At 58.4% G+C, this 27,552-nt stretch overlaps 1 protein-coding gene across 14 annotated transcripts in view; it reads right to left on the bottom strand.

The window, feature by feature from the left end:
• Nucleotides 1-25,938, bottom strand: part of SYT7 (synaptotagmin 7) — a 63,406-nt gene extending 37,468 nt beyond the window's left edge. For 4 of the 14 annotated variants that reach the window (XR_012375501.1, XR_012375502.1, XM_073883638.1 and 1 more), the window contains exons 1-3: nt 25,541-25,938; nt 3,222-3,350; nt 1,671-1,774 (exon numbers count right to left, since the gene is read on the bottom strand). Coding sequence is in view for 11 of the 14 variants with exons in the window: in XM_073883638.1 (XP_073739739.1) it covers nt 1,671-1,774; nt 3,222-3,350; nt 25,541-25,571 (264 nt within the window). In the remaining 3 variants the exon portion in view is untranslated. Of the gene's footprint in view, nt 1-59; nt 116-477; nt 629-1,670; nt 1,775-3,221; nt 3,351-8,346; nt 8,471-25,540 lie in introns of those variants that run through there. The other 10 variants (XM_073883643.1, XM_073883642.1, XM_073883644.1 and 7 more) reach the window with 9 other exon arrangements.
• Between the last annotated feature and the right edge of the window lie 1,614 nt (nt 25,939-27,552).

Raw genomic sequence — 27,552 nt, 5'->3', positions numbered from 1 at the left:
CACACACACACACACACACACACACACACACACACACACACACACACTGCAGCACTTACCAGGAGAGGCCACGACAGTAGGGATGAAGCAAGTGTCAGCTCACTGGGGTGGAGATCTGATGAGATGAAGCACATCCCACCATGCAGGGGTGAAGAGACACACACGCACTGCACCAATACCCTCAGAGTCGGCACACTCAGCACACAGACCCCCACTCAAGGTCACCAGCAGCGCCTGCTCATACACCTTCCTGGGCCTTCAAATGCGGACTTTAATACAGACAGCCAAACAGACCCTGCAACTAGATGCACAGGGCTACAGTGCGTGTGTGCTCAGCCCCTCCCACGGCCTCTGAGGACACTCGCACACACAGGCACGTGGCCAAGCCCCTTCCTCCACCTCCTCTGAAATTCCGAGACAGACGCAGACACCGGGGATCCAGGAACAATGCAGGGCGGCCAGCCTGGCTCCACGCACCTGCACACGTAGAGCAGGCCCAGGTTACCCGTGCACTCACACTCAGGGCACATGGGGCCCGAGCTGGCCTTCTCCATGGCTCCTCCCCAGGGGAAGAAGCTCCCTGACGCTGAATGTCCCAGGATGGAGACCCATGTTCTCCATTCCTGAGTCTGCCTTTCCTGAAGGAGACATGCTGGGTTATCTGCCCCTTCTCTTCCATAGGATTGGGGCTTGAAGCCCCCAGCTACCTGGTGCCCACGACCATGGCCCTCCCCCCTCGCCCTTAAGGCCCCTCTGTGTCAGGGCAGGGAGAGAATGGGGGTTCCAGATGTGGCACCTGGCCCCCACTCCCACCGTTCTCAATCTAGGGGTTGGAGGTGTCTGTCCGGGACGCTTCTTCACCTAATCCCAGGAAAGGCTCAACATCTGGGACACCTCTGGGTCCACCTTTGGGGGTGCCCCACTGCAGCCCCCAAAGTCCCCACTGCACTTCTGGGCTGGGGCAGCAGGACTGGGGCTGGGGGAATGGGGAGAAACGGGGTGGTGGTCTAGCCTTGCAGCCGGCCCCTCAGCCCCTCTCGGGGAGCTGCGGGCTGCGGGCTGCGGGCGGGGTAGACCCCTCAGCCCGGCTTCCCCTCTCGGGCCTTCGGGTGATGAATGTCCCTCCTGATGGTCTCGTTACTTATTGATGGCCTAATCCTGCTCGTTAATTCCCCAGCCCTCGTTAAAAATGAAAAGAAGCCGTTTGTGCTTGTACAAACCCCAAGAACCAGGATGGATGTGCGGGCGCTGGGGGTGGGGCGGGGCGGGCGGCGCCTCCTCATTGGCCAGGAGACCCAGCTCGGCCACGCCCAGCCCGGGGTTGGGGTGGGGCGCCAGGCACCGGGGTGGGAGGGGGCCGCGGCGATTCTCAGGCTGCGCTTACGGTTCTTCCTGCGGGAGGTGGGGCGTGTGCATGCCCGTGAGACTCACGTGTCCTCAAATGTGTCCCTAGGTGTGTGGTTCTGGGTGTACACACGACATACGGGGCCAACACCCAGGCAAACGCAGTGCGTGCGTGCGTGCGTGCGTGTGAATTCCTACGGAAATGGGCCTGACTACGTGAGCAGGTGGGTCATCTGCGGGCGCCCTTGAGAGGGTTCGGGAGCCAGTAATTGTGGGGGGCGGGGTGCAGGGCCAGGCCCCGCCCCCGGGGCCCTCAGGAGCCTCACCAGTTTGCGCTGACACCAGTGGCAGAGGCCGCAGAGGACGACAGTGATGCTAAGGCTGACGGTGATAATGGCAGAGACCAGCAGGACATCGCGGGTGGGCGCCCCTGGGGAGGACACACACAGGTCAGACCCTCATTGGCCAGGGCCGGCCACCCTCCCTCAGCCCAGAGCCCCCCCCTCCCCCGCCCAGCAATTACCCTACCCTACCATCTGGCCCCCCACATTGGGAGCTCTGAGCCACAAGTTCCTCTCCCAGCTAGGCTTGCTGGCTGACCTTGGGAAGTTCCTTCCTTTCTCTGTGACTCAGTTTCCTCATCTGTAAAATGGGGGCACTGTGCAGGTTGAAGTTCCTCCCACACCCTCCCTGCATGGGCTCTGTGTGAGCCCAGAGGATCCGCACCATTGCCCAAACTTGACACCTCAAAGGGAGAGGCCAAGTGTACCCTCTGCCCAGCCAGGCCTCAGTGGACACTTCTACCTCCCCTAAAAAAGCCACTTCCTCAGCACACCCTTCCTGCCCAGCACCCTTCCATCTCCTCCAATACTCTGAGCCACAACTCCAGCCCCATTTGCCCAAAGGGCACCATGTCCGAGGACATTTGCCCCATGGGCACTAACAGACCCTCAGAAGTGTCTGGCCCAAACTCAGCGGCGACATGTGTAATCCAAAAGGGAATTTCTGTAACCCCCTGACCAGCCCTCACCCCCTTCAGCTCAGCTTTCCTCGGGCTGGAAGCCCACCCAAGTGGCCTCTGTACATCCTGCCCTCCTAACCCTTAGCCCCCTGAGCTTGCCCCGTCACCTGCCCTGGGACAAAAGCCCCAGGTTTCTGTGCAGATCCTACCACTTGCTCGCTGTGGCTTTGGACGAGTCACAGAACCACTCAGTTTTCTCCCGTGTAAATGCGGATTAAACCTCCTCCCTGCCTTCTCACAGGTGGTTGCAAACATGAGCCCAAACCAAATGCAAGGCAGGCAAAATTTCACCAGAAATTCTCGTGTGGGGGAGTGAGTCGAAAGAAAGCAGCATAGATCGCACGTGCACTGTGAATATGTATGCACTAGGATGCGTCCTAAAGGCAAGTAGACGCTGTTTATTTACAGAGGAGACTGCATGGGCTTTTCGGTGCCAGTGAGGGCGGTAATTAAGAGTTGACGGTATCTGTCTGGTCTTGGTTCCTGTGGTTTTAGCTTCTGGGCCCCCAGTATCTCTTGTTTGGTTGTGGGGCCTCGTGGAGAAGGGCCCAGCGGTTAGCCCAGCTCTCGGAGCCCTTGGGGCTCCCTCCTACCGCCCTTCTAGTGTTCTGGGCAGCCGGTTCACCACCTGCTCTCCCTAGAGTCCTGCTTGGGCCCAACCTCTCCCTTCCCAACTTCCTGAGCCTCCCAGCTGTGGGAAAAGGCCACCTTTGCCTGGTCCCCACCAGTCTACCTGCCAGGCCAACTGAGCTTCCTCCTGTCCTGAGTCTGTAGCCTCCCCCTACCCCTGCCCCCGCCCAGCCTTGCACCCAGTTCACTGTCAGCCTCAGGGCCCACAGCACCCAGGAGCTCTGACCTGGACAACTAGCAGACACCAAGGACCTGGTCCTGCCCTTCCCTTCCTGGGGTGGAGGAACACAGCTCTGCAAGATTGGAAAGGCCACATCTGCCGAATGGGAGGCTTCCATCTTTAACCTCCAGGCTTCTGAGGGAAGGGGGCAAGACGAGTGGGGACAGTGAAGGCCATAACACCACAGGTCACGCCCCCAGCGCCCCAAGACTCAAGCCTGTGGCAAAGAGAGGAGCAAATGTACCTCCCAGGAAGGGGACCTGCACTTTTTCCAGCTCTCTCCACAGGAACTGCCCCTGCCCCACTGGAAGAGTCTGGGAGGGGGGTGCTATGTGGGCTGAAAAAGCAAGTGACCTCACACCTTCCTCTGTTAAACTCACTTTTAAATAAAATAAATTCCATTTTTGGTCTGAGCTTTCTTCAACCACTATCTGTTAAGAATCTCGCATGAGGCACGCGGGCCAGGCAAGAGGCAAGATTTCAGCTGATTATTTCTTAGCATGTCAGATGCCCCAGAGCCAGTGAGTGGCAGAACACCCAGCCCAGGGCTCCAGACTCCAAAATATCCGAGAAAAGACCAAAGTGTGAGTGCAGTTTCTGCCTCTTCATAGCTGAGTGACCTTGGACAAGTGTCTCAACCACTCAGTGTCTACCAGTAGAGACAAGAGTAGCACCCCCCGCCATGGGGTTACTGCTAGCACTCGGTAGTTACATATTATGATTAAAGTTAGTGGTGTTAGTTTTCTCTCGACCGTACCCAGAGGGCTCTGGGAGCACAAATGAAGAAGTGACTACTGGACTAGAGGGCTATCTGGGAAGGCTTCCCTGAGGAGGTGGTACTTGGTGTGGTCTGGGGATGGCTATGAGGTGAGGGCACAGGGAAAAGCAAGAGCAAAGGCAAGAAGTGGGGGGGGGGCAGGCATGCTGTTTGAGGAGCTGGTCTAGGTTAGTGGGTGTGAAGTGGAAGGGGACAGGCTGGGAACGGAGTGGGGCCTGATGGGAAAGGGGCTTGTCTATCAGGCTGAGGGCCCTGCTGCGTTCTGCAGGACATGGGAGCCATGGAAGGTTTTTGAGTGGGGGAGGGGCAGGACCAGAGGGGGCAGGCTCTTGGTCTGGTAGCTGTGGTGCTGTGGTAGGAGGCCATGCTCCAGCTGGGTTCTTCTGCCCCGCCCCCACACCCTCTCCTCCCACCTCCCCCTCCACATACATCTTGGCCATGGGGCGATTCTGCAAGGGGTCTACCTCCTCTCTTTGCCAAAAAAAGTCTTTCTCAAAACTGCTCCTCAACCCCTGCTGTAGGTAGAGGGCCCCTGAGGACGGAGGCTGTCAATCCCAGAAGCCAGTGGGCATGCTAAGAAGAGCCCCCAGTAGATCCAGGGAGTGCCCATTTGAAACAAGTAGCATGCTGAGGGCAGGCAGAATGAGCACTGGGCTTGGAGTCTAGGAAAACTGGTGGAGGCCCTGTTCTGGCCACTAACCAGCTATGTGGCCATGAGCAAGGCGCTCAGCCTCTTGGATGTCAGTGCCTTCATCTGTGGAAGAGCTGACCCTTCCTCTGATGATAAGCCAGGTGTTCCAGATGCTTCTTACGAGCTAACAACTCAGTCCTCACAACAGCAACTGAAGTAAGCATTACGATTGTCCCCATTTTGCAGACGGGGAAACGGAGATGCAAAGGTGGTCAAGAACCTTGTCCAAGGTCATTCCGGTAGTAGGTAGTGGAGAAAGGGTTCAAACCTAGGCAGTCTGGCTCAAAGTCGGCTCTCTTTGCTTTGTGTGCTCTCTGGAACTGTTAGGGATCCTAGGGATTTCTCAGGGGCCACAGAGGTGGATGCCGAGTAGATGAGGCTGCCGTCCCTCAAGCCCTCTTCCAAAAAGCAAGAGCATTTCCCTGTTTCACATCTTGGGCTTTCGTAGAAAGTTCCGTTTGAAGAAAGAGCTGTGTTGCTAAGGCAAGTTGCACCCCCTAGATTGGGACCCCCAGGATCTGCTGCTGTCAGCTCACAGGCATGGAGTCCAACCCCTCCCCGCCAGGCCCCCGGCTGTCCACCCACAGCCCTTGAAGCCGGGGTAAAACAAAGGCTTGTCACTGCAAATTGCACTGATGTGATGGCTGAAAGTGACACGGTGTCCTCAGCCAGCAAGGGGGTGCAGGCGTGTGTCCTTGCCTGTCAGCCAGAGTGACCCCATTCCCAAGAGCATGGATCACTATGTTTGGGGCCGGAAGGGACCTCTGCCGTCATGGAGTCTGGCCCCAGCGATGCACGAACCCTCTGGTCAGCCCTGTCTGTGACAAGTCGCAGGAGGCAGGCCCTCCACCAACAGGCATGGTTAGGGAGGGTCGCTGTGCCCCGTGCTGAGGGGAGTCTGTCTCCCTAGAACTCCTCCCCCCCATCCCATCCCCCCTCGCTCCCAAGCTGGCCCTCCGGAGCTGCTGGGAACACGCTGGCTTCCTCGGCCGCATGACAGGCCTCTAAATCCTTGCCGACAGCTCTCATGTCCCCTTCCAGTCTTCTCCAGGCATGGACGCCCTGGCCCTTCTAACGCTTCCTCCAATGACATACATGGTTTCAAGTCCCCTTAGCGTCAGCATATTAACACTGGGGGAAAGAAAATATCATAGCCCTCATCAGCTTTTGACAGGGCCGGGTTCCACAACCTATCCTTGGGCAGAGGAGACATCCCGGATCCCGGGAGTGAGACACAGACAAGGGCAGACAGATGACACCAGGGGCCCCGGGTGGCAGGGGGAGGCAGGAGCGGGGAGAGCCAGGCCTCGTGGGTCCGATCCCAGGGGTGTCCTGGGAGTGAGGCGCAAGCTCGGGCACATGGCTGTCCCTTTGCCCAGGCCTGTGGCAGGGAAGGTCAGCTGACCCGAGCTCCAGATGAACGCTCATCTGGTGGGGGTCCTGTGCTCCTGACCTCACCACCAGTCAAGTAGCTCTCGGGGTAAAGCCTGTGTGTTCGAGGAGGCAGCCACCTCTAAGGGTGGACGACATGCTCAAGCTCATGCCGTCTTCCCCTCTCGAATGTCCACTCCGTAAGGGCAGGGCTTGCTCTCTGTTCACCACTGTCTTCCCAGGACCAAGGAGGGAGCGGGGCATACAGCAGGTGCTTGACAAAAGCTTGCTGAAAGAATGAGTGAGGAGGAACCTCAGCCCTCTAAGAATAATGATAATAATAGAGGCTACCATTTATAAGCACCTACTGTGTACCAGACTCCAGGGTCCATGAAGGCAAGGGCTGGATCTGCTTTGCTCATTCTGGATATTCTGCGATAGGCTGACATATGGGAGGTGCTCAGTAAATGTTAAATGTTCAGTACTTGCCTGTTATCCCACTTGTCACCCAAACATGATGGGAGAGGCTGCCGGGACAGAGTTTGAGCCTCTCTTTTACACACACACACACACGCCAGGACCCTTTTCAGTCTTCCCCCATGCCATCTTTGCCTGACAATTCCTGATTTTTCTAGACCCCCATAAAAAGCACCTCCTCCAGGAAGCCTTCCATAAGATCCCCCAGTGGGAATGAATTTCTCCTGCTTCGGAGCTCCCACTACACTGTGCCTGAACCCTTCTTTTAGATTGCAGTGATTAAGGACCAGGGCTCTGGAACCGGACTCTCTGGGTTCAAATTCTGGTTCTTATTCTTCCAAGACATGTGACCTAAGCTTTGCGTGCCTTTGTGTCCCCATCTGTAAATGGGGGCTAATAATAGTACAGGTCTCATAGGACAACTGTGAGGTTTAAAGGAATTAGCACATATAATGCACTTAGCACAGTGCCTGACACAAAACAAGTAGGCAATAAATGCTAGCTATTATCATAGTATCACCACGTCCACCCAGTATTAGAGACATCTGGGGCTCGGAGCTGGCGCTCAATGAGTGTTGAATAAAATACTGCACTAGATACACATCTAGTTCTTCCCCACCAGACAGCAGAGGCCAGGGGTCCTGTCTTACCCAATTCTGTGCACCCAGCTCCCTGCCCTGGGGCTTGACCAAGACCAAGAGCATCAGCGAATGCCTGTGGCAAGGAGTGGGGAGGGCTGGGGCAAGGAGGCGTGGGGGGGCCTGGCTGGAAGCCAGGCTGGGCTTCAGGTGTGGACCGCAGACCTGAGCCCGTCCCTTGCCAGGCTCTGCCCCCACTCCCAACTCCTTCTCATCTCCTCAGCAAGCCATAATTTATGGATGAACAGAATCAAACAGGACGGCTGGCTGCTGGGATGCCCTGGGGAGCTGCCGGAGAGGGAATGGGCTTCTGAGGGCACGCTCACCAGCTGCCCGGGGAGGGCAGGGAGGGGGGAGTACAGCAGGGGAGCCAGAGGGGGAGGAGGTGCACACACACAGGTCACAGACATGGACACCCATGGCTCGTACAACACACGTGCACACACCATAGAGGCTCACTCTATGGCACAGCCATGCGGCCCACACAGCCCACATGTGCACGCAGGTACGTGCACGCTCACACACACACACACACACACACACACACACACACACACAGCCCCGGAGACCCACCCCCTGCACAGACACCCACGCTCATTCACACACATGCATAAACACACTAGGCAGATACCCATGTACACACAAATACACACACACGCACAAGCCATGGAGACTCATGCTGTGCATGGGCACTGTGCTCACACTCATACACACAAATACGCACACCCCATGGCCATGGCCACGAGTAGATGCCCAGCCCACTCCGCCATCCACGAGGTCTAGATGTTCATGCACATCCTCTGGCCTGGAATCTTTGCCCAGGCCCGTTACTCCTCTACTCAAATTCTGTCTGTCCTTCTGAGGCAGAGCAGTGGGACAGGAAGTAGACCTGGGGGCAGATGGCCTGGATTCCAGTCACATCTCTGTCCCTGGCCAGTGACCTCAGCCCCTAACGTCCCCTGCTGGGGTTCTGTCAAGATAAAACAAGAGCTCCCATTAACTGAGCACTCCCCTTTTGCGGCAGACGCTGTGCCAGGAAGTTTACATGTGATCTCTACAACCGGGTACCAGGATCATCCCCATTTCACAGAGGCAGAGACAGGCATGGCGGGTTAAGGACGCGAGCCTGCCCTTTACTGCAGCTGCAGCTGCCTCCCTCCGAGCTGAAGAACGTACCAGCACTCCACGTTGGGCTCCACTGCATGACCCAGCATCGCCTCACTTTCCTCCCACCTTCAAGACGCCTAACCTCTTCCTCATTTTGGCACAAGCTCTTCCCTCTGCCTGGAATGCCTTCCTTCTATCTTCTACCGTGATTATCCCGAGACATGAGATGGTCTTCATTCCCTCCCACATTCCTTTCTGCTTCCCCCGTAACTATGGCAATTCATCATTGTGGGTTAATAATTAGCACTTTCTATCTTTCGCCCACTGGGAACCCCTGGAGGGCCGAGACCCCAGACCACTCATCTCTGTAGGCCAGGTCTGGTGCCTAGGAGAAGCTGGATAAGTAAGTGCTAAACAGATGCATGAAGTTATTCAAGGCCCCCAGGCAAGCCTGCCTCTTCCAGGAAGCCCTTCCTGATGACAAGTGCTCACAGCAGTCTCTTCATTCTCCAAGACTGAATTAACTGACCTTCTGTCCAGCGTCCTTTTCTTGGGGGTAGGCCTTTCCCCCAAACAGAGCCAATGGGGTACGATCATGTCTCCCCGTCGCTTGGGCTCTCCCACAGCCCACAGCCCTGGATATGAGACAGAGAAGCTGCCGGACATGCTGGAAATCTGTGCACACACTCTCTTTCCCTCAGACTTTGCTTGCTCTTGCACTGTCGGCTGGTGACACGCACACTGTCCATATCCAGGCCTTCCAAAGTTGTCCCATCACCCCCATGCCCTCCCAACATAGACTGCTTCTGTCTTTCGGGATCCCCAGATCCCAGGCCCTTGCTCTCCTTACCAAATATCTCTCATCATAGTAACTAATGTACGCTCAACACTGAATCATATTTACATTCTTTAGCACCCCTCTAGAGGTAACTACACTCATGCTCATTTCACAAAGAAAGAAACCGAGCCTCAGAAGGGTTAAATACTTGCCCATAAGCAGAAGAGAGGTAAAGCCAGGATTGCACCTGGAGTCTGTAAACCTCAAACCTTACAGTTCTCTCTCTCTTGTTCTATCCAAGAGGAGCTTGAACCCAAGTCACTCTGAGGACAGCCAAGAGAAGAAACAGAGGGAACACAAAATAAAAGGCAGGGAGAGGAATTTCCCCCCAAATCTTACCAACTAGAGCCATGCCCTTGTTACTCCAAAGCTGCAGACTCCTCTCACACACCCTTCCCCAGGGATCCTTCCTCCTTCCACTGGCTCAGCCCTCAGCCTCGGTAAAGCACCCTCATTAGAGAGAGGCTCAGTCCACCTAAAGGTCCCCGAACAGGCTGGGGGGTTGGGCCCCTGGGCTTAGACAAGGGTGAGCAGGAAACAGAGACGCGTGGGGTAGTCCAGGATTTGCCCAGGGCCCTGTCTCTGATACCACCTAGGGCACAACCACTATTCTGGAGATAAAGAAGAGTGATGTTGGGGGTGGTTGGGGCTACGTCTGCCAGTGCCTTCCTATCCTAATACTGCCTCCTCCCACCTGATTCTGCACTACTTACGACACATCATGCCCCAGCACCTCCCCGCTATCCTTTGGTGGCTGCAGGATGACGTTCAAGGTGGAAAGCAGTGAAAGCTAGAGTCACAGGTTTCCAAAGGAAGCACCCTTCCACGTGCATGCTGAGCAGAAGGAAACAGGGGAAGGTGGGAGGGCATTTACAAATGCAGAGCCTACCAGTCCTTGGACTATTTGGGCATGGGAAGGGGGGGAGATTTTTGGTACCTATCCCACCTTCTTCCATCCTCCTGACCCAACACACACACAAAGCCAGAAAAAGGCTGAACTGGGGAGAAAGCAACAGAAAATCAATGAGCAAAACTCCGAACACTATACAGCCAGGCAAAGCTCTGGGCCTCCTGTCATGCTGAATTTTCTGCCCTCTCTCTACTCTAAAACTCCCCCTCCAAGCTACCCACCTTGGGAAAAAGAAAATCAGATGGGCAGGTAGAAGGAAAAGGAGGGGAAAGAGAGCGTGGCATTCATTTCCCAGGAAAGCTGGGCCTCTACCCTACCCCCGTGCCCCCTGGACAGTCTCCCTGAGTGTCCTTCAGAAAGCCAAGGAGACACCCACAACCCCTCAGGCTTCAGCCAGGGTGGGCTCAAGGCTGGTGAAAGAGGAGGCCCAAGGGGAATTGTTTTGGAAAGTTACAAGTAGCTGAAAATAGGGGCTTAGCCCGAGCAAACCTCTTCAACCTTGACTGTAATAAAAACAGATAATGCGTGAGTGAGCTAAGGAGAGAGTGCTGGCTGGATGCAGACGGTTTAGAATTCAGAGGCGATGCCAAGTGAGTAAACAGCGAATGAAGGATTGTCCGGATGGGCCAGGAGCCGTTCCAGCAAGAAATTGGACGGGAACATGTCAGGATCCACCAGCACTTTGACTCTTCATCAGGGGAGCAGGGCCTGGTGAGCTACAAAGGCCTCATGCACTCTGTATGCCTTCTCTACCTTGGCTCTCTCTTCCAGCAGAGAACATGGCCTTGGTAAATATGGCTCACATTTGTTCAGAGCCAAAAAGTTTACAAAGTGCTCCAGAGTTTACCTAGGGTTTCATATCTCTTGCCATATTTAATGGTGATGGGCTATCTTCAGCCTGGTGACCCCTCCCTCACCACAGCCACCCCCACTTCCCACAATTCCTGGCTTAGGGAAGCCTGGTACATCTGACTTCAGTCTTCAGCCTCAAAAGATGGTGGTGGGGGGGGCGGTGAGACCATCTGTAGACTCCAGAGAGCTGCTAAGTCTGGAAGTCATGAGGGTCAAAGCCATTCAAGACGAACGGAACCAGGTGCCAGCTCTGAGTTAGCTGGGAATCAGCCACCCTCCCCAATCACCCTGATCCCAAAGCCGATGAGCCACCTGGGCACCCCTGAAAATGATCATGTCCATCAGAGCAGCAAGTGCCCAGGAAAGGAGGAGCCCAGGTGGAGGGCTTCTCCACCAGGAGTGTGGAGCAGGGGCAGGATCAGGGACGTGTGATGATTAAGTGCAGGCCTTGACCACTAGTTACTCCTATGAATAATGCATTGTTGTGCCTTGGCCTAAGTCAGCATCTTATTGTTATTAATAATACACGGCTGCAAAGAAGCTGAGGTTGGAATGGTGCGCTCTATTTTATTTGAGGATCTCAGAGCACTTAAGAGTTCCTCATGCTGATGACTCAACTCTAGCTCCCCAAGTCACAGGCTTCCTTACAGGCCAGGGCGCCTGGCCCGCCCTGACACCCTCCCACCTGGTGCTTGGAGCCATGAAAAAGCTTCAGAGGCTAGGAATCTTCCATCCTGAGATTCAGAGTCTTGATTGGGTTTTGGCGGGGGAAAGGGTACACTTAATCTTTGCCAGCTCAAGGGCTCTCAGGGATAGACTAGAATGTGAAGCTCTTCCCAGGGATGTTTAGGAAGGAGGGAGAGAACTAGTGGAAATCCAGGTGGGGAGAAATGGTTGGAGAGAGACCACTGGGGATCTGAATCCAGTTCTGCCACCCACTGTGTCGCTGTGGGTGTGTGGCCTTAGGCAACTAACTCAACTCTCTGGTCCTGTCTCCTCGTTAGAACATGGGACTGAGATTCCGTCTGGGAGGTGCCATTCTACCATTTTCCGAGGTATCATTTGCACCGCTGAGAGCGCCGCCCTGGGATCTGTCCATGGTTCTGAAACAGGTGACGGGCGCGGTGCCCCTGTCCTTGGTGCTGAAATCGTTTCGGTCCCGAGACTGCTCCTTCCTCCAGGCCGCTCTGTATTGCCCCTAACGAGCAGGATCCAAACGACTGGAGCTGTTTTTAGGACTGTTGTTAGGACCACTTTCCTCTACCAATTCCTCCCTGATCAGCCACGAGCTGAAGCCATGGCGGCGACGAGGCAACTTCGAGAGCTCCCTTTCCCCGGTGAAGTCCTCAGATGCTGAGGACCCAGTCAGTACTCCGACTCAGGACCAAAAAAGCCTCCCCGCTAATGTAAATGCCGCCTCCCATTCCCTCAAGTGGAGCCCGCCGAACTGCCTCCTGGCGGCTGGGTGAGGGTACTGCGCTTAGAGCAGAAACACAGAAGGTCCCCAGCGGTGGCGCGGGGCGGGTGGGGAAGGAGTGGCCTACGGTCCGCCGTCACCGCGCCCTCACCCATCCCGGGAAAATATGGCTCTCTGAGCTTGCAGCACTGCCCAATAACCTGCACGTTCCAAGCAGTCCGACCGCCCGGCGGCCGCCTTGAAATACCATGCTGCCTGTTTCACAGCGAAGACTCAACGCAGTGGTCAACCCGGCCAAGCGAAAAAACTTCTTGCTCCCTCTAACACAACTTTTCCTCCCGCTGTAGGGTGAGCCCTACCAAAATGAACACAAGGGCTTGTAATAGGCCCCCCTGAGGGCAAAGGCTCCCTACCTCACATCCACCCAGATAAGAAACTTGCCCACAGCCCCTCTCTAGGAAAAAACGGGAGTCAGAGGAGAAAGCTAATTTCTGCCCACTCCTGTTCCCTACTCCACAGGTGGGGGTTCTTTGAAAAGCAGATCTGCTTAGTGCTTCTAGGAACTGCTTCATATTAGCCTCACTGGGTGTAGAAATTTCCCTCTTTTCCAAAACAAACATCAAAGCAAATAAAACCACCTGAAGACAACGCCCCAAATCACTGCCTCTCTGGATCCAGGTAGGGAGTAAAGATAACAATCTTTACAGTAGATACAAATAATATAATTTATTGAGCACTTACTCTAGGCCAAGAGCTGCTAAGAGCTCTGCAAACATTTTCTCATTGAAAACTACAACCCCTCCCCCCCAGGAAGAAGCATGATGGTCAGCATTCTACAGATGAGGAAAGGGGGGTCCAGAGAGGTGAGGTGACCACTCAGGGTGGTGCAGCCGGTGTGTGTTGAGACTGGCTCTGGAAACCACATCTGTCTGCCGTTCCTCTTGCAGCTCAGCAGGATCCACCTCCCCATCCTTCCCTGTTCTGGAAGCCTCCTTGCCCCACCCCTCCACATCCTCACATCTCATCTGAGAGCACATTGGAGGAACACAGTAACACCTCACACTCCCACAGCACTTACAGCCTGCAAAGTGATTTCAGAGCCATTGTCCGAATTAACCCTCATGATACCGAGGCATTCTTCCGATTTGACAGGAGAGAAACCTAAGGCACAAAGAAATTAAGTGGCTTGCCCCAAGTCACACAGTGAGTAGTGGAACCAAAACTCAGATGAAGACGGTGGTACTCCCAGCCCAGTGCCCTCTCCGTACTTCCATAAGGTTGGGGTCCTGGGGTTAAGCCAGGGAGGGGGTCCAGGGGCTTCCTAAGACCCTGACCTGGGCTGCTTCACTCCTCCTCGTCCCCAGGGGCCATCAGTTGGCTCAGCTCTACCTTGGAGTCTCAGAGTCTCATTCTAAATGAAATTTTTTTTTTCCAGGCAATTACTTCCTACTAATTAGGAGGCAAGGCTGCCAGTCCCTGGGCCCTGGGCTGACCCCCTTTCTCAACTCACACGGGCGGGGGGTTGCTGAGGTATTGAATAGCAGTGCCAGCCACAGAAACTGCCTGGCTCGGCCCCATCAGCCCCATCATCTGAAGGAGGCAGGGAAACTCTGAGGGCAGGGGAACCGGTAGAGGAATAAGGAGCACAGAGGAAGTGGAAGAATGGAGGTGGAGGTGGGGACACTGGGGGGTGGGGAGGGACTCTGAAGTGGGAGAGAGCCAGGGGACAAGGAACAAAGGAGCCTAGACATGCCCATGCAGAGTAAGAGAGAGACCTAGGCTCAGGAGCAGCAGGGGGAGCCAGGAAGATCCAGAGAAACAGGGACATTTGTTCCATGTTGTAGAAAGGAAAGAGAAGGAATCTCAGGAAGCAGAGAGACAGAGGAGGGGAAGAGATGAAGAGCTCTCCCATCTGTGGAGGGAGGGGACGGAAGAAGGCACCCTGGAAAGTGGTCAAAATTACTGAAGTGGAAGAGGCAGAGGGAGGGAGATACTGGGAGACTCCCAGAAGGGGAAGGAGAGAGGAAGGACAGGGAGGAAGGAGGAATTGCTGAAGGAAAGCCCTGGGGAGGAGGGGAGGAGAGCGGGGGAGGACGACTGGAGTGGCAGCTCCCAGGGCCCCAAGAAGGGCTCTCTCTAGTCGTCGTCCTTGAGCCTCCCCCAATGTCAGTGCCCAGCCAGTTGGGCCTGTATGCCCTCCTACGCAGCCACAGGTACGGGCCAGCATGATGGCAGGCCACCAGTCAGCTCAGGGCCCAGATGCTCCACTCACCCAGGGCAGCCAGCTGATCTCTCTTCGTCAGTCTGCCACCCGCCTCCAGTGGGCTGAGCCAGGGATCCTCCGGGGTCACACAGCAACATGACCAGGAGGCTCTGGGACTATGGGGGTCCAGCCTCTCTACTTGACAAAGGGAGGACCAAGGACCCAAGAGGAAATGGTGCTTGTCCAAGTTCCTATACCGAGTGGATGATGAGGCCAGATGTAGAGGGTGCAGGGTCAAAGTCCCACTGGTGGGTCCTGTTCCTTCCTGGGCAAAGCCAATAACAGGAGACCAAGACAGGTCTTGGTTGCTAGCAAGTCAGTCCCTGATCAATCTACGGGAGGAAGGGCAGCCAGGGGCTAAAGGAGAAGCAAAGGAAGAGACTGTTTATGGAGCACTGGGTAGGAGGATTCTGCACGAGCTCTAACTGCAGCTAACATAATTGAGCATTTACTAGGCACAGTGTTCCAGCCACTTCAGACACTGCATGCACGATCTCATTTAGTCCTCAGGATAACTCTATAAAGTATGTATTACTGGAATTCCATTATAGGGAAGAAACTGAGACTCAGGAAAGTCAAGTCATTGGCCAAGTCCACAGGCTAAATTGGTGGCGTGTTTCTAATTCAGGCGACCGACCACTACCCCGAGGACCCATCCACCCGGCGTTATCTGAAGATGCTCAGATTCTCAAGTTCCCATGATCCCAGCCCAGCTCTGGCAGAATATAGGCCCCAGATGCCAGTGGGGTTACAGTCCTGTGTTGCAGGGCCTTCTTGTGGTCCAAAGTGGGGGCAGGATCATCAAGTGCTACATTTGAACAGGCGTCGTCTTAAGGCAGTGGAGCCAGGCTTCTAGTCCTGGCTCTGCCACTAACTTACTGTGGGACTTTGGGCAGGTCCCCTCTGGACTTGGTGCTCCCACCTGTGTCACTGAAGGTGCGAACCAGATGGGAAGAGCTAGTGTACCCATGATGCCAACGTGGCAACAGGCATGGTTCCAGCCAGTTCATATACAGCAAATCCTCAAGTCCTCCCAACAGCGCCCTGCAGTGGGTGCTATTATCACCTCCCCTTTACGGACGGGGAAATGAAGCAATGAAAGTTCAACTTGCCCAAGGTCACACAGCTACTCGATACATGGCAGAACCGGGATTTGAACCCCACTACTAAAAAAAAATTTTTTTTTAATTTTTATTTGCTAATTTTATAATCACCTCTACACCCAACATGGGGCTTGAACTCATGACCCCGAGCTCAAGAGCTGCATGCTCCATCGACTGAGCCCACCAGGCACCCCAGGAACCCCATTACTTTTGATCCAGAGCCCATGCTCTGGCTGCCATTCTGCATTATTTCCCTAATGAGTCTCTTAGGTGAAGTCTTCCCCTGCCCTTCTGCAGGGGCACACATGCCATCACGTTTCCACATGGGAAGCACACATGACCAGCATGGGTCTGCGTGATAGACCTGCTCCTGAGCCTTCACCCAGTTTCTATCTGGAATAGCTGCACTCGCCGGGTGCTACGTCTCCGCAGGCTTTCTGGCACCCAGAGCAGGCCGACTCCAGCAGGTCCACATGCATGCACACACAGGTCCCCTTTTCTGGGCGCTGGCAGACTCGTGGGGGGCCCTGTGCCAAGCGTTAGCACACAGCCACGTGGCAGTGACGTGGGCCACCACACCCCTTCTCCTCTGCCCCCCTCTGGTGCCTGGGTGGCTCACACATCACACTGCACACCTGTCAGCACCCTCATCCACGCTGCCTTCCTCACGCCTCTCCCCTCACAGAAGCGAGCACCTTCTCCGGGAAGGAACCAAGCACACGCCCAGCCTGGCTCCCACGGCCTGAAGATGCCAGCCAGCTCAGGGGTGGGGAGGGAGAAAGAGCCCTCGGCCGGAGGCTCTGAAGGGCCTGGGTTCCACGGCTCCCGTCTGACACTAAGCCCTCCCTTAGGTCTGAGGGTCCGAACTCTCGAGGCCCATAAGCGGGGTCAGATGGGGATCGCTGCCCATCACATCTGAGTAGGACCGTGGGGCTGTGAGGTTTCTCTGGCCAAGTTAGCACTGCACCCCCCCGGCACCCCATCCTGGTCTCTGCTCTCTCCTCCCCCTGCCCAAGCAGCTCAGAGTTCTGGGTATTTTTAGGCCTCAGCTGACAGGCTGTGAAATCGCTTCCTTCGCACCTCCCCAACCAGGCGGGGGCTGGAGAGGGAGGAACGGGGCTGGGGGGGCCACACACAGCCGATTCATCAGGCTCCTCCAGGGCTGGCAGGTGCCGAGCAGGGAGTGAGGGGTTCCTCCCTTTCTCTTCAGAGCCTCCCCTTGACTGAGAGGAACCTTCCACTGAGCCTGCAGAGAGGGAGAGGAGTCAGGGTGGGAAGGAAGCTCCACCCCACTCCAGGGACCTGAGAACAAAGGCTTTAGGGGATGCCTCAAGCACTAAAGGAGGCACTGGGGACACCCTCCGAGTCCAGCTCTGCAGCCAATACCAATTCCCAGCACTCACTTCCAAGTGATGGGCCGAGAGACATGCTGGCTCGGATCCCAGTGGGATTAGGGAGGCACGGAGCAGCAGAGCCTGGTGGTTAAGACCCAGGCTTTGGAGTCAGGCTGCCTTGCAATCTCATGACCCTGCTCTGAGGAGTGGCCTGGTGAGACACTCCCCCTCTCTGGGCCTCGGGCTCCTCACCTGTACAACAGTGGGGGCGATCTCTCCCTCACAGGGCTGCCGTGAAGATGATAAGAAATGCCGAATGTGAAGGACAAGGTGATCTGTGGACCTGCCAGGCCCTGCTAGGAGATTCTCCCCTGCCACCTTCCCTGACCTGCCTGTTCCCTCCTTACTGCTCCTTCTCTGGGCTGCCTTCCTCACCCTGATCCCTGAGGCAGGGGCCGACGGTTCAGCCTGGCATTATGCTCTTTTAGTGCCCATCTGACCCAAATCCCCAGGGGAACGAATCCCCAGTTCAGGTGGGCGGGCAAGGTAGACCATCCCGGCCTCCCTGCTTCCTGCACACATCCACATCACGTGTGCACATGGACCCAAAAACCAACATGTCTGTGTGCTGCCGGCACCTGGGGGTGAGGGCGTTTGCCCTGGGACGAGCCCCCAGGGAAGTGGGAAGACGTACCCAAGCCTTGCTGGGAATGGGCCCCTGCGCCAGGGGCCGTGGGCATGGAAAGGGAGGGGCCTGCCCAGTTGCCGTGGAGACAGGTTGGCTCTGGTGGGGCTCTGGAGCTCCCGGCTGGCAGCTGGAGTGTGAGCTGTGTGGCTCCCCCAGGGCCTGGCCCTGATACCCATGGTGTGGGGTGGGGTGCTGATTCAATCCCCAGGAGCATGGATTTGTGTCCACTGGGCCCTGGACCTGCCCACCTGGGCGCTGTATCCTTCTCTAGAAGGCTGTCTCTGATACCCTATGTCCCTAGGTAAGCCCCCGGGGTGTGCCCATGCATACCTATCTTCACCTGGTGCCCCCCTGACAGCCCATTACCTGCCACAAGCTTTCCGAGGGCAGGGTCCCCGTCCAGCTGAAAGCTGCAGACGTCCTGGTGTGGTGTCTCGGACTCAGCCCTGTGCAGGGGAGAGACCCAGGAGGGGCTGGGCAAAGGTGGGGACAGATGAATTAACCTGGGACTCCAGCTCCATGTACCTGCCTGCCTCCAGGCTTCCTACCCTCCACACTGCTGCAGAGTTCAAGTTCTTTACAGTATAGAGATGGGCTTGAAAGTCATCCATGGCTCTTCATGGTCCTCGTTAAAAAAAGAAAAAATCCAGTTTTCCTGTTTCTGAATGCCAAGACCTTCATAATCTGGCCCAGCCCACCTTTCCCAAGGCTCACCTCCTGCTACTGCCCCCCAAAGGCCCCCCTTCTAGCCCCATTCAAGCCCCCATGGAACGAGACCCTGCTTCTGGGCCATGGCACATGCTGTCCCCATGGCACCAAATGCCTCACCCCTGCCGGTCATGTGGCAAGCTCTTATTCTTCCTTCAAAACCCAAGGCCCTGGACTCCAAGCTCATGCTCTTGGGTCTGCTGGTGTTTGCTGGAAGCCCCAGCTGACTTCTAACTGCAAGTTTCCCCTTCCCAGGTTGGTCGGAGGATGGAAGAGCTAACGTATGTCATGTGCTTAGAACAGCACCTGGCACGTAGGAATTATTCAACACGTGTTTGCTGTTCTGAAGGTAACCGACTGACACCGCCTCAGGGAAGCCCTCCCCGACTCCTCCTCCACCACAGCTGAAGCAGGCATGTCCTCCTTGGAGCTTCCGGAACCCTCATGCCAGACATCAATCACTTGGTGCAGGATAATGTTGATAACAGCCGTCATTGGCTGAGTGTTTACTATGTGCTGGGCTCTCTGCTAAAGATGTTTCCCGCCGTACCTCGCCTCATCCTCCAACCCTGTGAAATAAGAACCATCATCAGACCCATTTAACAGAGAAAGAAACCGAAGCCAGAAGAGAGGAGTGACTTGCTCCAGGGACAGAGCAGCAAGTATCTCTGCCAAGGTTCAAACAGATGGCTAGCTGTTGGACCCCAGAGACCTAGCTAAAAGCAAGCCACCCCCTGCGGCACATACATGACGTGCTTAGCACATCCTGAGTGCTCCCCAAGCGCTCCCCAAGCAAGAACCTGCTATTATTATGGTGCTCCTGTTATCAAGGGAGGGAACAGGGTGGGTCGGGTGACCTGAGAAGGGCTTCCTGAGGCTGGACCCCCTACAGAGCGTGAAACCCCCATTCCTGGAGAAAGGGAGTGAGGGCTGGGAGGTTTGCCAGGCCCTGCGTGCCTCCTGACCATCCTGCCCCCTGCCCCTGGCAGCCTGAGGGGTACTGGAGTGAGCAAATGCGCCAGGGGGCTGGAGCGGGCCCAGGCTGAGCAAGGGGGAGAAGGCCTGCCGTGTGCTGGCTGAGCTGGCCACCGACCGCTCTCTGGCCCCACTGACACCCCCCGTGGTAATGAGACGGATCCAATTTGTACCCAGGGCCCCACCGGGAGCAGCTGCCGCCGCAGGGTTGGAAGTAATTTAATTGGACACATTAGCCACAGAGTTCTCCTCTCTGCTCCCCTCATGCAGGGCCTCACGTGGGCACCCCTTGTGGCTGCCCACACCCCACACCGCCCCAGCCGGGCTGGGGGCAGGGTACACCCTTCACCAGCCAGCACCGTGGGACCCCCACCTACTAGGGCTGACCCGCCCCCACCCCCCGCCACCGCCCCGGGCCTGGCAGCCCTGCTCTCTCATTCCTGGGGCTCCTGAGGGCTCTAGAACCAGAGAGCTGGCTGGGCTCTGCAGGCGCCAAGTTCTCTCCTTTCTCGGATGCTAGTAGCAACTATGGGTGCCCCCTGGGGCTGGGGCTCAGACCTCTGCCTCCTGTCTCCTCTGATGGGCACAACGGGTCTCCCCCTTCCCCCGCCCAGCCTGCCGAGAGCCCCCAGCTTCTTGCACTCTGAGAAGGGCATCAAAGGAGCAGGGCCACTACCAAGATGGGGGTGGGGGCGGCCCTCCTCTCGGGGCTCTGGGGGAGGGCTGTGTGCACACGCACAGAATCAGACATAGTACGCACACACAAACACACACACACGCTGACAGACACACATGCTGTCTTGGAAATGCCCGGATCTGTACACACCAAAGCTCCCACAGCCTCCCATCCACACCTGTGCACGCTGCACACACAGCCAGGTGAGGACCTCCCTGCCCCGGCAGATGGAAGCCTCAAGAGGCAGCCGGCTGGCAGGTGGGAGGGTGTGGCAGGGGGCAGGCAGGGCCCCTGGGGGGCATCGGCCCGCCAGGCTGGGGATTGGGCCAGGGGAGGCGCCCTCCCCGCTGCTTCCCATCACAGCTCCCCGCGCACCTCCTGCACCTAACTACAAATACACTCATTAGCTGCTGTTTATGGCCGGCACTCAGACGGAGCGAGCGAGCGAGCAAGCGAGCGCGGCTATGACCGAGTTCAGCCGGCACCAGAACTCGCACACACGAGCTTTCCCCCTCGGGCCCTGCCCTCCCTCTGCCCCAGGGCCCGTGGCCCCGCCGGTTCAATGACAAGACATCCGTTCCCCAAACACCACGGCTCCTGATACAAGTCAGCTCCCTACCCAGCCCCCTGCCCACAGGAGACACACCTCTTGCAACAGGGCCCTCCAGGTGGAAGCTACAGAGCCCCCCCAGAGCAGGCCCGACGTGCCGGCCCACCTCCCAAACCAGCTGGGTCCGGAATTCCAGGCGCAGGCTCTGGGCACCGTCCAGCCCCTTCCACAGGTCCCATGCTGTCTTCTGCCAACTCCGTTCCAGCCCTTGGGGAATGCTGCTGGGTGAGACCAAAGCCCTGCCCTCCAGACGCAAATTGGACAGGACCCAGCCAGGCTGCCCCTACTGCCTGGAAGGTCAGGCACTTCCATATCCACGGAACTGGCACAACCCTCCTGGCACCACCGGCTGGGGTTCCCTTTGCAAGGCAGGCGGGCACCCGGGCTGGGCCTGGCACCGGCTGGCTCCGGCACCTGGCCAGACCAGTGACCGCCACAACAGAGGGAGCTGACCTCACCAGCCTCACGTGCCACCTGCCGGGTACTGCCCACGGAGCAGGGAGCCGGATCCACGCAGAGCTGCCCGTGCACCCCGGGGAGCAATGGGACCTCTGAGGGGACTGTCCTAGTGATGCCCCTTCCAGCCAAGCATCCCTGGCTCAGGACTCAACCTCCCGCTGCCCTCCCCCCAAGAGGCCCCCCCCTCACTGCTCCTATCCCTGCCGTTCACAGCCTGGCTCCCCTGGGGGAAGCAGTTATTGAAAACGGTCCATCAGATTCAATAAGGATTCAAAGTCCCTCAGAGAATAGAGGGTGGGCGGGGAGTGGGGGTGGGAGGAAAGGAGGGGTGCCAGAGGGAAGGAGCCACCCACTCCTCCCCTGCCTTTCCCTCAAGGCCTCCTGCAACAGCTGGGCTGGCAGGGGGTGGTGAGAGGGGGCAGCCCTTCGCTGCTAGGCTATGTTGCCTTCAGGGCCCCTTGGGCCGGAGCTTGGGGTCAGTCAGGGGCAGGGCTCGCTCTAGCCTCTCTTCCCCCACCAGGAGGGGCTTTGAGGCTATCTCCCTCCCCACTGGCCCCCAGTTCTCAAGTACCCAGCCCGCTGGTCAAGCTGTTCTCACAAAGCCACCTAAGAGCATGCGTGACCCAAGGCCTAGGAGGGTCGTGTCTCCACAGTCACATGCAGCTTGGGGGCACCGGCTACCCTGGCCCAAGCCCACAGAAGCCATCCCTCTCACCCAGGGTTTCAGACCCGCCCAGCCCCAGCCCCCACCCCTCTTGGCCATGGCCTGTTGGGAGACCGTGGGCTCTTCAGCCCTAGACCTGGATCCAAGCCCGAGATGCAAGGGAGGTCTGGGCCTGTGCAGGTGGGGCTTGGGGGGTTGGGGCGTAGATGGGGGTCGGGGGAGGAGTTTGACAGTGAACCAACCGGTCAGACAAAGTGAGGTCTCTTTGGACCTTCCCATACCCCAGCCCTCCTCCCTAATCCTGGTGGCCCTTTCAGCCATACCCCTTAACTCCTGCCCTACACACCACCCAATGGCCTCTGTTCTTAACTTGTGCCCAGCAGGTAGAGGGTTGGCCTGGACAACCTCATGGATCCCTCCGCCTTGAGAGAGGAGATCCGCTGTGCCAAGGCCCCCTGCCCCATGCAGTGTGTCCCCTGTGCTCCTGAGAATGGCCTTTCTGGAAGAGTTGCTGGTAGAGGGCAGAGCCCACTAACAGGTGGGACAGACAGCACTTCAAGCACTGCTACCCCCAGGGACAAGCTCACAGAGGGCTGGGGGCAAGGCAGGCAGCCTCAGGACCTGACCTCTCTCCCAGCTCTGCTGCACTGGCCCAGACTTTCCCTCTCTGGCCTTGTTCGCTCACTCACTGCAAGGTCACCTCTCCTTCCCTTCCTCCCTCCCTGAAACTGTCTTGCCTGCCCACTGCAACGCTGACCCCTGCAGGCCTGCCGAGGCCCTGCCCGGCCTGGGGCCTGGGTCGAAGGGACACAGGGAGGCCTGGCCAGGGCAGCTTCAGGATGAACACAGGAGGAGGGTTGAGGGCGGGGAGAGGGCCGCCTGCCTCAGGGAGGGGACAGAGAGGAAGCTGCAGGCATGGCAGCTTGGGGGAGGCTGGACAGAGTCTGGAGCAGAAGCCAAGGGGGGGTGTATGGGAGGGGGGCTGGTCTTCGTTCTTCACTGGGCTCTGGCTTTTTCCCACAGTCCCTTGCTTAAGCTGAGCTAGATCCCAGAAGGGGCCAGGGGCCCGAGTGGGTAGGGAACTGTGGACAGGGTCTTAGCCAGCAGGCTGAGCCCTGTGGAGACCAGGGTGAGTGGGCTGAGGGAAGGAGTACGTCAGGGACACTCTGGAACCGGCCTGGAACACGGGGGGACACTCTGGAACCGGCCTGGAACACGGGAGAGCAGAGCACAGGAGAGGGAAAACCGTAAAAAAACCCGATTGGGCCACAGGTGTTCCCTGGGAGCGGGATGAGGAGATCAGAACAGACAAGGCACCGGCCCCTGGGGGACCAGAAAGGGGGGGCCTGAATCACACAGGCATTAGTTTGCATATCTCACTCCTACCAGGTGCCAGCCAAAGGGGAGGTGGGGGACAGAAATGGGGGGCACATAGCCCTGCCTGGGGGAGCAGAGTCTAGGGGGCCTGAGGGGAGCTGGGGTTGGAAGGAATGCCTAGTCTGGCCTGGAGCTGTAGGGATTCTAGGAGGTGGGCGGGGATGCCGGGGGGCTGGGGTACAGAGGCCAGATTGATGATTCTGGACCCTCAGAGAGCCCCAGAGGACCCAGGATCAAAAGCAGACTCTGCCCTCTCCAGCCTATTTCTGACCCCATTCAGTCCAGGGGCCACACCAGAGGGAAGTGAACCCCAGGCCCAGTCTGTTCCGGGTCGGGTTGGTCAGTGCTGCCCTGCCCCTGCCCCTGCCCCTGGCACTGGTGGGCCCTGCAACCGCAACAGGGCAAGACAGGTTTCCACCCCATAGGGAGGCCTGTTGGGGAGGAGGGCGGAAGAGGGAGACGCCCCATAGGGGCTGCCAGGATGCCAGGGGCAGCACTGGGTTGCAGGCCCTTTGCCCAGAAGATGCCAAGCATGTCAAGTTGGCCTCCATGGAGAGGGCAGAGGTGCTCCGAGGAGCAGTGATGTCATGGTGCCCAGGCGTGGGAGGAAAGGGGGGGGAGGGAGAGGGGATGAGGGCAGGGACCCAGGCCACTGGGCTAAGAGGAAAGGGGAGGCTGCCAGCCTGGCAGGGCAGGGGTAAAGGGAGTGTCCTCACTGCATCTCCCCTTCCAACCTCGTACCCGAGAGCTGGCCTCTGAACTAAGCGCTTGGTTTCTGAGAGGGTGATCCCGGCCAGAGACTGCCTCTGCCCTGGGTCCGAGCGCTGGAAGGTGGCCGCCTCGTGAGGGAAGGTGCCAGGGTTGGTGACCTGGGTTCAGGCAGAGGAAGGGAGGGGTCTCCAAGAGCCATGTCCCTTCAGCCATCACCTAGAGGACATTCATGGATGGGCAAGAGGTTCCAGAGAGGGAGACCGAGTCTCTCTCACCCTTATCCCCAAGCGCTGAGTGAGTGCAGTGCCTGGCACCAGTAGGTCCTCCTCAGTGGACTCAGAAGGCGGTGATGATTTGATGGGGGTGAGGGTCCGGCTCCTCAGGAGGCAGGGACAGGCTGAGGCTGCCCCTAGAGGGAGAACAAATGTGGGGCTGGGGCAAGAGTGGACAAAGCTGGTGTCCCCTGGACTGCCCTCAAAATCCTTGGGGGCTCAAGGTCCCTTCTGCAGAGGGCCTTAGAGCTGTCCCTTCCCGGAGCACCCCCAACCCTGGGAGGTCAGCAGCAGTAAGCCTGGAGGCCCTTCATTTGGGAGCAAGTTCTCAGCCTGGGGTACCTTGTTTTAGCATCAGAGAGAAAACCAGAAGCAGAGACCCCGCTGCCAGAGCTGGCAGACTGGGGGGGGGGGTGCTGGGTCTGGGGTGGGGTACCCCAGGTGGGAGCTGAGACAGCCTGAGCAGGAGCTGCAGGGGACCTGCCTACAGGTGGGCACTGTGTGAGGAGGCGTCAGGAGCCAAGGAGGAAATGGCAGAGCAATTTCCAGAGGAAGGAGGAAAGATTCCTGGCCAGGGCTTGGAGGATAGCAAGCAGACAGTGGGCTCCCAGGCCACTCCCCGGCTCCCTCGGGAGAGATGCAAAGGAGCCGGCCCCTCCCCCTCCCTCCCCCGACAGGACTGGAGTGAGTTTGGGGATCTTTGCTTTCCCCCTACCCAAACCCAGGAGCACATTCCCCTGGCACCCCCGTTCTCACCAATCTCTGCTCTCTTTCCCTTCAGGTACTCCTGTCCCCCCCCCCCCCCCCCGCCAACCCCGCGTCAACGCTCCTGCCGTTCCCCACCCTCCCTCCCTCTCCGGAGGCCCCCTCCCCTGCTGCTGCTGCACCAGATTCCCACTTGCCCCTTGGCACCCTCTCAATTCACAGTTGGCACCGCCGATGTCACTCTGCTCCCCGGTGCCCACAACCTTGGCCCAAAGCTGCCTGGGATCCTTGCCCTGGGGTCCCGCAGCGCTGGCACCCGTGGGCACCGGTGCTGGGGACCCGGGGGTGCCTCTGAGGGCACTGCCCGGTTCCCGCGGGGACAGTGGCTCCTCGCTCCGCCACACACGTTGTCCTTGGGCTGCTGGGGGAGGGGGGGAGGAGGTCCTTGTGGGGACACTGCGAAGCCGGCGCCGGGCATCAAGCCTGGCAGCGCCCGGACTGCGGGGGCCGGGGTCCGAGCCGCTGCCCCTCAAGCCCGCGCCCCCGGGGCTGGGATGACCCCGGGGCGGGGTTGGGGGGGGGGAGTCTGTGCGGCTCCTGTGGACAGCAGCCCCGGGCTGGGGCTCTGAGACGGCGCCGGGCGCTGCCGCCGTCCTGCCTGCCGGTGCGGGGCGCCCCAGCCCGCGCGGGGCCGCGCTTACCTGGGCTGGCCGCCTCCGGGTCCCGGTACATGGTCCCCTAGTCGCCGGCTCCCTCCGGGCTCCTCAGAGCCGCCCGCGGCCGCGCGCTGCTCCGCCGCCGCTGCAGGGCATGGGGCCGGGCGACCCCCGGGGGCGGGTCCGAGGGCGGGGGCCGCGCGGGCTGCACCGAGCCGCGGAGCCGGGGAGCGGGGGCCGCCCGCCAGCCCTCCCGCCCGCCCGCCGAGCACGCTGCCGCTGCCGCTGCCGCCGAGCCGCGCCGAGCCTCCTCCCTCTGGCCTGCGCGCCGCGTGTGCGCGCCGGAGCGTGTGTGAGTGTGTACGAGGCCGTGTGAGTGTGTGTGTGTGTGTGTGTGTGTGTGAGCGCGCCCGGGGCACCGCCGGCGCCGCCCGCCCGCTGCCACTGCCACCGCGGCTGCCTGCGCCCGCTGCTGCCCGCTGCCGGCCGCGCGCCGCACTGCAGCCCTGCGCCCGCCGCCGCCCGGAGCCGCCCCGAGGGCACCAACGCCGCCCCGCGCGCCCCGCCCGCAGCCCCCGCGGGGAGGGCACGGAGCCTTCGGGTGGGCCCTGCGAGCTTGCGGGTCCTGCCGCACGGCGCGACCAGCCCGGCCGGGGCGCCTCTGACGGCCGCGGCTTCGAACCGGGCGGGGCTGGGTGGCTGGCCACCTCCTCCGAGGTGCCCTTTGACTCCGTTCCAAGAGGCGTGGAAAGCCACTCCGGGTTTTCCGCCTAATGGCGGCTGGAGGGCGTCAGCTCGGGACTCGACACCGCGGCGGTCCCGGGAAGTCGGGCTGGTGTGTGCAAAAACCAGGAGTGGATGTTTTGTCAGCGCTGAGCCTGGGTCCGTCTACTCTGGCCGTCTCCCCGAATTTGAACACAGCTGCCGCAGAAAGGACCAGGATCGCCACCCTCAGTGGGGGACGAGGCCTAGCGACCCTCTTCACTTAACCCAGCCGCAGACCTTTCGGCCTCTGTTCCTCCCTCTCCTGCATCGCTCCTCCACTCCAGCCCCCTTTCCTTTCCTTGACCCCAGCACTTCAGTGGGTAAGAAAGAAATCCCTCCTTCTTCCAACCCTGGGGCTCCCTTGGCTCTCTCAGCGCCTCTGGCAGGTCCGCACAGCCCAAATCAGGTGAACCCTAGAATTGGAAATGTTTGATTCTGGGGCAGGGAGGAGAAATTCTCCCCCCAATTTTCAAAGCCTGGAACTGAATGAACTCTTGGTGGTTTGAGGTACGGAGACCTCCCAGCACACACCTACGTACCTAGTCCACTACACCACCACCTCCCTCTACACACACATACACCAGCACACAAACACAAGAGATACGAACACTGCGGCAGTACTCCTGCTCCGCAAGGGGCCTGCCCCTACCCTAAACTGAAAGGGGTAGGCAGGAGGGCAAAACTCCTAGCCCCGCTGCAGCATCCTGCCCTCCCCTCCACTGAGAATGAAGTTGGAAGGTGAGCCAGGCTTTGTAAAATCAAGGATTCCTAATCCCACCCGGAGAAATCCACTTAACTGACTGTACGGCACAGCTCACACCCAACCACACCTCCATCTTCCCCCAACACGGGAGGCAGCCAGCACCCACAGCCTCTGTCTCAAGTCTCCCCCAATACTCACTCACACACACACCCCATACTCTTGAACTTGCATGGAGCCTATTACATGCGCGCGCACACACACACACACACACACACACTCGTGCGCAGGCACACACTCACCTCCACCCACGGCTTTTCGGTTGAGAAACAGATAAGGAAATTCCCCCAAGCAAACCACCATAAAGAGTGTTCCGGTGGAGAACAGATTTCCTTGGATTGAACGTTCTAATTAAAAATGGAAGGAAGAAAAAAAAAAAAAAAGGCAGTCATAGATTTCAGCCCATAATTAGTCCTTGGCCAGAAATCTCAGCCCTCACCCCTTGGTGAAAGGCTATTATGTTTTGTATACCCTGCAGACAGCCCCACCCATATGCAGCCAAGAATCTAGGATATATCCATATACCGCTTTT

Source organism: Callorhinus ursinus, unplaced genomic scaffold, assembly GCF_003265705.2.
Source record: "Callorhinus ursinus isolate GAN/ISIS: 27379988/994484 unplaced genomic scaffold, GSC_fseal_2.0 scaffold51, whole genome shotgun sequence".
In the NCBI taxonomy this organism is placed as follows: Eukaryota; Metazoa; Chordata; class Mammalia; order Carnivora; family Otariidae; genus Callorhinus; species Callorhinus ursinus.
The sequence above is the reverse complement of the archived record's forward strand: the minus strand, read 5'-3'. Positions and strand labels throughout refer to the sequence as shown.